Genomic DNA, 9,535 nt, shown 5'->3' with positions numbered 1-9,535 from the left:
TTTTCTAATATTTCCTTGGCATTTTTTTAATTTCCTTGGAGCTTGGCAGTTTTGGCATTGGAAATACATTTTGAAAAGTTAATTAAGGAGTGTATTGATATAAAATATCCTACAAATTATTCAATATTGAGAAATCTGACAGAGATATGACATGTTTTCTGTTTACAATAAGTGAAAGAAAAGCTGGTGAGGTGCATTTGTTATAGGCTAGGCTACTAATATTATCTAAAGGATTGTAGGTGAAATTGCATATATTATTTACATGAGTCCATACATTACAATAAATTATGTCAAAAGTAATATTTCAGTAAAAGGCCTACATCATTCTGTCCATTTATCCAAGGATGCTCAGTCATTTCCTCTCCTCCTACCCTATTCCTAACCTCTACTTTCCTCTCCTCCTCATTCACCAACATGCAGTTCCTGTTGCTCCCACTGTGTGTCACTGACGAGTCGATAGTTCAGCTGCCGGTAGTTCTGTGGGTGAACCTGTCTCTGCCTCCATACCTCCTCATACAGGCTCTGTGTGACTGGGGGTAGAGGGGGGAACCTCCCAGTCTGAGCTAAGGTCTGGGCATAACCCCACTGTTCCTTGTCCATCTTCAGCATGTGTCTGAGCTGCACCCCCCTCTCCACCTTCCTCGCCATCTCTCCCTGGGCCTCCTCTTCCATCTCAGACCGCGATGGCAGGGCCACCGAGCCCTCCAGCACTGCCAGGGCAAACTGGACCTGAGAGAAAGAGGGGAAGAGCGAGAGAGAGAGATTGATAGAGAGAGAGAAAGAAGGGAAAGAACAAAAAAGCAATAAGGGAGAGAATGAAGAAGATATAGTGAGGGAGGGATGGGGTAGCCAGACATTTTGTTCCACAAAAAATAAGATTATCAACATCATCATCAACCTCACCTGGCAGTGGAAGTGGGGGAAGGGGCAGATTATTTTACAGATGCCTATGATGAAGAGTGAGGGGAATGCTGGGGGCATCAGGAACCTGTAGAGCGGGGTTACCAGGTGCTCCTGAACCTCCAGGCCCAATCGGGCTGGCTCCAGGAAGGGGTAGCTGAAGTTGTAGCCCGTGCAGAGCAGCAGGACCTGGGCCTGGGTAATGGACCCATCCAGGAACCGCAGAGACCCATCCTCCTGGATCTCCTCCACAGGGGTGGCCTGGTGGACTCCATAAGGCAGAGGAAAGGGCAGGGTGGGCTTACCGTGGCTCAGAGTCACCTGGGCGTTGGATCGACCCAGTTCTAGTGAGATGTCAAGTCCTGAGGCCCCAGCGCCCAGCACCACCACTGACTGACCTGAGAAGGGCTCTGGGTGGCGGTATGAGTGACTGTGGATCACTTTGCCTAGAGAGAGAGACAGGGGGATGGGATGAGATACAGCTTCAGAGAAAGAGGGAGATAAAGAAAGATGGCATGAGATAAAAGCCATGAGTTTTTCCTGAACACCTAACCTGGCCCAGACATTTTCCAGTTCAGGTTGCATGGTCAGGAAAATTCTGGGCATGAAACATAGGTAGAGAAAGAGAGGGATAGGGATTGATGACAGTGGTGTACACCTTTAAATCGCTCTAGCCCAGGGATGGATGGGATGTGGGGGTCAGAGTAGTGCCTACAGGGAAAGGAGACAGGGGTCAAGAGTTAAGGGTTAGGGTGTAAAAGACATTGTAAATATCTAAAGCACATGCACATCTCTTACCCGCTGCAGATGAACACGGAATCAAAAGTTTCAGTGTTCCGTGATCCAGACTTGTCACGTGACGTCACCTCCCACGTCGTCATTGGTCCTTTACCCTCCGTCACCACAGGGCTCACCTCATCCACCACAGTGCTGAACTAACAAAGAGTGGGGGAGAGATGGGGTGAGAGGCTTTAGACTCTTGTCCTGTGAAACGGAATAAACATTTTCCTTTTTCACCTGAAATCGATGAGTGTGGACCTTCCTTCTCTACCCCTGACAGAGGACCATGTGTGTGAGTGGACGGTACCTACCCTAATATGTGGTGTGATGCAATGGCTCTGGCAGTATCTCTCCAGATACTTCTGCACTTCCTGGTGTGGCAGGAAGGAGGGCAGCTGGGGGTCAAAGGGGAAGTCAGGGAACATCATGACTTCCTTGGGCAGGTTGGTCCTGCATAGAGTTAAGGGAGTGTAAAACATGAGACACACAAAATAAGACCTGGGTCATTTCAGAGAGAGAGAGATAGAAAGAGAGAGAGGGTGAGGTTAGTGTTACTCTACCTGAGGTCTCTGTACATGCTGCTGTGAATGGGCAGCCCGTTGTCATAGCTACCAGTGCGTTCCTCGTAGAACCATGTGCCACCCACGTGTTCCGTGAGCTCGTAGACGACGGGTGGGGCGAAGGTGTCTGGGCGGGACAAGATGTGACGTGCGGCACACAGACCTGCAGCTCCCGCGCCCACCACCGCGACTCGCAGCTGCCGCATCCTCTCGGTCCTGTCCGAGGACATGACAGACAGACCTGGAATACAATTACATCAGGGACCTGTTCAGGAGGGTGTTTATAAAAATACAGCTAGAGAACTGACTAAGGAAACAACAGACCGCTAATGTGAGACAACACTGGCACCAAATAGACAAATGACTCTGTCGCTGACATACCTACACAACAGACACAAACACTACCCACTATCTGTCCAACTGGGTAACATTGTATATGATGCCAGACAGATACATCTGAGCTCAAGAGAGAGAATGCACATAATATAAACATTACAGTGTGTTTGAGCTGTGGGGGTTTGGTGGGAGGGGACTGAGGGTGTTTCAAAGTTCACTTACGTGTGAAGCCAAAAACTGCTGTGCGTTGAGCAGGGTTAAAACAATAGAAGAAAAGTAATTTCAACAGAAGATAAGAAGGAAAAGTCAAAATCCTTAATCTCACAATCCTTCAGCGGTTCAACAGCCTACAGTCTATTTCGGCACAGAGTGAAGTGAACATTGATCTTGAGACAAAAAATGGACATTGGGAGAATCTCAATTGGTCCTCCTCACCTTCTCAAATCCCATTGGAGGAGAAGGTCAGAGGGGCGGGACCTCTGGCTTTCTCCTCCAATGGGTTTTGAGAAGGAGGCGAGGAGTATACAATTGAAATCCTACCATTATCTAAAGAACATCACGTGATAAAGAGTAGTAATTTTTGGGGAAACGTCATAAACCAGAGGTGTAACAGATCCAAAACACACAGCCACAATTCTTTGAGATTAACATTTACCGCGTGTTAATAAACAACCATCCACAAATGTATTTTGGAGCAAATTAGACAGAACAATGAGAAATTCGATTTATTTCAACTTCGCAATAATCCGTGCTGTGCTCTTATGAAATTGTTCAACAGCAGTTTTTGTTCAGTAATCTTCCGGGTTTGTGACAACTCAAAACGTTGGTTACATTTTGCGCCATCTTGGTAAGGGACTATGAAATAGATTAAAAAGTATCCAATTACAGTTATACATTCCAAATGCGTCATAATTAAGAAATAATACATGTTAATTGTGTGCATGTTTAAGTTTACTAATACTATTAATTGTAAACAATTTGATTGAGAGGTTGTTCACGGTCTTTACCCATCTTGGAAATAGATTAATACAAGAAGCATCTAGTCATTAGCAGATTGAGAGTTCTAATCCATCAGTACAATTGAAGTGTTATAGATTCTGCGATAGAAATGTTAAGGTAAATTCTGATTGAGCCGACATAAGCACTATTTAAAGTGGGTAAATTGCCATCACACTTTTATCACGCTGTAATGCTTCATTTCACGATGTGAATTGAATAGAGGCCTGAAGACAATTTGTTTGGCGTACACACTTTTACAACAGTCCCATATTTGAATGTGTATTATATTTCTCCATAAGTGTTTTTCACTGCTTATATTGTCATTTTAGCTCTTGGTTGCATAATATCCATTACATCTATCATAGTTTTCTAATACTAACCACAACTGCTGCCTCACTCTCCCTGAGAAATTAGGAGTAAACAATGCTGTCCATTTCCACCACTGTTCTATTGAGGTCAAACAACACAAAGCAACAGCATTTTAACCAAAAGTTGTTTTTATTATACAAAGTCAGAAACATAAATAAGAGCAAAAAGAGACATCCCCATGATCCACATCACACATACATATCCAGGAGGCTGAATTGACATTTGAGTCCATGTCCATTCAAGTTCAACCATCCTGTTTTTTCATGCCACAGATTCTCTCTCTCGCTCTCTCTCTCTCTCATTTAGCAGTAGCATTGCCATGAGGCAGCTGTTGCTGCTGCTGTTGCTCTGCCAGAGCCTGCTGCAGACGGGTGCGTTTCCGGGAATAGTGCTGCCAGTGCAGTAATTGCTGCTCGTCAATGAACTTGGCACATTGCGCATTCACAAGCTCCTTCCTGAAGTGCTCGTACTGAAGCAGCTCCAGCATGTGCAGGCAGTGGGGGTATCTGCATGACAAGGGAGACACATACAATGCCATCAGAAATTATTCACACCGCTGGACTTTTTCCATATTCTGTTACAGCCTGAATTTAAAATGGATTAAATTGAGAAAACGTGTCACTGGCCTACATACAATAACCCATCATGTCAAAGTGGAATTATGTTTTTCAATTTTTTAAAACAAATTAATAAAAAAAATGAAAGCTGAAATGTCTTGAGTCAATAAGTATTCAAGTCCTTTGATATCACAACCGCAGACCACTTGTAACCACGCCAGCCCAGGACCTCCACATCCAGCTTCTTAACCTGCGGGATAATCTGAGACCAGCGACCAGGACAGCTGAGTATTTCTGTCTATAAGAATGCCCTTTTGTGGGGAAAAACACATGTCTGATTGGCTGGGCCTGTCTCCCCAGTAGGTGGGCCTATGCCCTCCCTGGCCCACCAATGGCTGCGCGCCTGCCTTGTCATGTGAAACCCATACATTCATTTATTTCAATTGACTGATTTCCTTATATGACTGTAACTCAGTAAAATCGTTGAAATTGTTGCATTTATATTTTCGTTCAGCATAGTTACTCTACAATACTAACCTAATTGACAGAGTGAAAAGTAGTCTGTACAGAATATACATTTGCTAAAACATGCATCCTGTGCTGAACTCTGCATTGGAATAGAGTTCAGCACAGGCAAAATCCTGGATGAAAACCTGGTTCAGTCCAACAGAAACTGAAACACAAATTCACCTTTCAACAGGACAATAACATAAAACACATAGCCAAATATACACTGGAGTTGCTTACAAAGATGACATTGAATGTTCCCGAGTTGCCTAGTTACAGTTTTGACTTAAAATTGTCTTGAAGATCTATTGCAAGACTTGAAAATGGCTGTCTAGCAATGACCAACAAGCAACTTCACAGAGCTTGAAGAACTTTAAGAAGAGTAATGCACAAATATTAGACAATCCATGTGTGCAAAGCTCTTAGAGATTTACCCACAAAGACTCACTGCTGTAATCGATGCCAAAGGTGATTCTAACATGTATTGACTCAGGGGTTTGAATACTTAGCAAATCAAGAGATATGTTTTTTTATTTTTCATATAGAGTACCAGTCAAAAGTTTGGACACAACTACTCATTCAAGGGTTTTTCTTTATTTGTACTATTTTCTACATTGTAGAATAATAGTGAAGACATCAAAACTATGAACACATATGGAATCATGTAGTAACCAAAAAAAGTGTTAAACAAATCAAAATATATTTCTTATTTGAGATTCTTCAAAGTAGCCACCCTTTGCCTTGATGACAGCTTTGCACACTCTTGGCATTCTCTCAACCAGCTTAATGAGGTAGGCATCTGGAATGCATTTCAATTAACAGGTGTGCCTTGTTAAAAAGTTAATTTGTGGAATTTCTTTCCTTCTTAATGAGTTTGAGCCAATCAGTTGTGTTGTGACAAGGTAGGGTTGGTATATAGAAGATAGCCCTATTTGGTAAAAGTCCATATTATGGCAAGAACAGCTCAAATAAGCAAAGAGAAACGACAGTCCATCATTACTTTAAGACATGAAGGTCAGTCAATGTGAAACATTAAGAACTTTGAATGTTTCTTCAAGTGCAGTCGCAAAAACCATCAAGTGCTATGATGAAACTGGCTCTCATGAGGACAGCCACAGGAAAGGAAGATCCAGAGTTACCTCTGCTGCAGAGGATAAGTTCATCAGAGTTAACTGAGCAAACAGCTGGAGGCAGGACTTTCTCCTATAGAGCTCCATTTTTATGGAATGGCCTGCCTATCCATGTGAGAGACGCAGACTCGGTCTCAACCTTTAAGTCTTTATTGAAGACTCATCTCTTCAGTAGGTCCTATGATTGAGTGTAGTCTGGCCCAGGAGTGTGAAGGTGAACGCAAAGGCACTGGAGCAACGAACCACCCTTGCCGTCTCTGCCTGGCCGGTTCCCCTCTCTCCACTGGGATTCTCTGCCTAACCCTATTACAGGGGCTGAGTCACTGGCTTCCTGGTGCTCTTCCATGCCGTCCATGGGATGGGTGCGTCACTTGAGTGGGTTGAGCCGTGACGGAGATCTTTGTGGGCTATACTCTGCCTTGTCTCAGGATGGTAAGTTGGTGGTTGAAGATATCCCTCTAGTGGTGTAGGGGCTGTGCTTGGCAAAGTGGGTGGGGATATATCCTGCCTGTTTGGCCCTGTCCGGGGGTATCGTCGGACGGGGCCAGTGTCTCTCGACCCCTCCTGTCTCAGCCTCCAGTATTTATGCTGCAGTAGTTTGTGTCGGGGGGCTAGGGTCAGTCTGTTATATCTGGAGTATTTCTCCTGTCTTATCTGGTGTCCTGTGTGAATTTAAGTATGCTCTCTCTAATTCTCTCTCTCGGAGGACCTGAGCCCTAGGACCATGCCTCAGGACTACCTGGCCTGATGACTCCTTGCTGTCCCCAGTCCACCTGGCCCTGCTGCTGCTCCATTTTCAACTGTTCTGCCTGCGGCTATGGAACCCTGACCTGTTCACCGGACATGCTACCTGTCCCAGACCTGCTGTTTTCAACTTTCCAGAGACAGCAGGAGTGGTAGAGATACTCTGAATGATTGGTTATGAAAAGCCAACTGACATTTACTCCTGAGGTGCTGACCTGTTGCACCCTCGACAACCACTGTGATTATTATATGTGAAGCATGGAAAGGAGGTGGAATTGTGTGTGGGGGTGCTTTGCTGGTGACACTGTGGGATTTATTTAGAATTCAAGGCACACTTAACCATCATGGCTACCACAGCATTCTGCAGCGATACACCATCCCATCTGGTTTGCTCTTAGTGGAACTATCATTTGTTTTTCAACAGGACAATAACCCAACACACCTCCAGGCTGTGTAAGGGCTATTTGACCAAGAAGGAGAGTGATGGAGTGCTGCATCAGATGACCTGGCCTCCATAATCACCCGACCTCAACCCAATTGAGATGGTTTGGGATGACTTGGACCGCAGAGTGAAGAAAAAGCAGCCAACAAGCGCTCAGTACGTGTGGGAACTCCTTCAAGACTGTTGGAAGAGCATTCCTCATGAAGCTGGTTGAGAGAATGCTAAGTGTGCAAAGCTGTCATCAAGGCAAAGGGTGGCTACTTTGACAAATATAAAATATATTTTGATTTGTTTAACACTTATTTGGTTACTCCATGATTCCATATGTGTGATTTCATAGTTTTGATATCTTCACTATTATTCTACAATGTAGAAAGTAGTAAAAATAAAGAAAAACCCTTGAATGAGTAGGTGTGTTCAAACATTTGACTGGTACAGTATATTTTACAAACATGAAAATTGTTCTTCCACTTTGACAGAGTATTTTGTGTAGCTCATTTACCAAAAAAATGACAATTACATTTCAATCCCACTTTGTAACAACAACATGTGGAAAAAGTAAAGGGGTGTGAATACTTACTGATGGCACTGTTGTACATACATTATACATATTGTTATACTACTGTGACTGATGTATATGATGCAGAGGGAAAAACAACTGAATCTTACTTCAGGAATTTGGCATATTCAGGCTCCTTCCAGTACAGTAGGTACTTCAGGTAGTTCACAAAGGGTTTTTCTCGCAGGTAACCCCTCTGAGCCAGAACTGGAGGGACACAGAGGAACAGAGACAAGTCACAAACAATGTTAGCTATATCTCAAATCAAATTTTATTACATTTTTTTTGCAGATGTTATTGCAGGTGTAGCAAAATGCTCCAACTGTGCAGTAGTATCTAACAATTCACAACAATACACACAAATGTAAAATAATGGAATTAAGAAATATATAAATATTAGGATGAGCAATGTCGGAGTGGCACTGACTAAAATACAGTATATACATATGAGATGAGTAAAGCAGTATGTAAACATTATTAAAGTGACTAGTGTTTCATTTTTAAAGTGGCCAGTGATATCTGCAGGTTATAGTAACGAGTGTCTTTGGTTGTACTGAGTGACAGAAAATTGAGGATAAGTTAGCTAGCTAGATAACCCACTCACAGTTCAGATAATTCGGATTGGCCAAGCATTGGATGAACTCCAGCTCTGATTGAAAGCGGTTCCTTGCCTGCTCCTCTGTGAAATTAGACACACAAAACAAGTTAGAGTAACATAATATTACAATTGACTTTGGGGAAAGCAGTTTGCTAGCAAAAACAGCTGGCTAGGAAACCATAGGTGTGTTCAGTTCATATGTTTCATTACAGTTTATATCGAACAACATTTTTCCCCAAAACTGCGCACCTTTCTTCAAGTTCTCTCTAAATATAGGTGTGACTATATGAAATTGCATAACTCGTACAGCACACCATACACATACACCTTTTGGGCCACCATAATCACAACGTTCTTCAACTGGTCGAGCAGTACAATACCGTTTCCGTTTACTTAAACGTTGCACACCGTTCTGTCGTACTGAACGCGTCCCAGGGATAACTTGTTTTATTTTTTGTAACCTTTATTTAACTAGGCAAGTCAGTAAAGAACAAATTCTTATTTACAATGACGGCCTACCCCGGCCAAACACAAACGACGCTGGGCCAATTGCGCGCCACCCTATAGGACTCCCAATCACATCGAAATGTGATACAGCCTGGAATCGAACCAGGGTCTGTAGTGACGCCTCTAAGGCTGAGATGCAGTGCCTTAGACCGCTGCAACAATCGGGAGCCCCGAGCTACACCAAGATACCAAATTTAGCTGGCATTATGTGGACATTAGTCTTTTTTTAAAAACATTTTTTTTTAAAGCAGCGACAAAACATCCAGTCCGCTAGCCACGTTATAGTTGTTTGTAGCCTACTTTGTCTAACGAGCTAGTTAGCTAACGTTAGATAGCGAGTTGGTTAGCTATATTACCTGATTCCATGACGCCTGCCATTAAAGGTGACTGGGTCTGCACGAAAACAACAGGTTCCTTAAAACGAAAATATGTAAGCTGTTTAAACGAATATATTGTTAGTTTGCTGAATTAATTGTTGTGGTCTGGTCAACAACAAAATCATTCCGATCATGTCGCCATATTTGCAGTAAACTGCAGAAGTATCCCT

At 43.3% G+C, this 9,535-nt stretch overlaps 2 protein-coding genes across 2 annotated transcripts; both read right to left on the bottom strand.

Moving 5' to 3' along the window:
• Positions 1–2,971, bottom strand: LOC115154392 (flavin-containing monooxygenase FMO GS-OX4). Its single transcript, XM_029700571.1, has 7 exons — positions 2,799–2,971; positions 2,241–2,481; positions 1,992–2,130; positions 1,699–1,835; positions 1,559–1,611; positions 904–1,346; positions 1–729 (listed from the first exon to the last, which is right to left on the bottom strand). The coding sequence occupies exons 2-7, from the start codon at positions 2,468–2,470 to the stop codon at positions 403–405; spliced, it is 1,329 nt and encodes a 442-aa protein (XP_029556431.1). The 5' UTR covers positions 2,471–2,481; positions 2,799–2,971; the 3' UTR covers positions 1–402.
• A 1,083-nt stretch (positions 2,972–4,054) lies between these two features.
• On the bottom strand, positions 4,055–9,535 carry med31 (mediator complex subunit 31). Its single transcript, XM_029700570.1, has 4 exons — positions 9,345–9,535; positions 8,488–8,562; positions 7,994–8,090; positions 4,055–4,450 (listed from the first exon to the last, which is right to left on the bottom strand). The coding sequence occupies exons 1-4, from the start codon at positions 9,364–9,366 to the stop codon at positions 4,243–4,245; spliced, it is 402 nt and encodes a 133-aa protein (XP_029556430.1). The 5' UTR covers positions 9,367–9,535; the 3' UTR covers positions 4,055–4,242.

This window comes from Salmo trutta, chromosome 19, assembly GCF_901001165.1.
Source record: "Salmo trutta chromosome 19, fSalTru1.1, whole genome shotgun sequence".
In the NCBI taxonomy this organism is placed as follows: Eukaryota; Metazoa; Chordata; class Actinopteri; order Salmoniformes; family Salmonidae; genus Salmo; species Salmo trutta.
The sequence above is the reverse complement of the archived record's forward strand: the minus strand, read 5'-3'. Positions and strand labels throughout refer to the sequence as shown.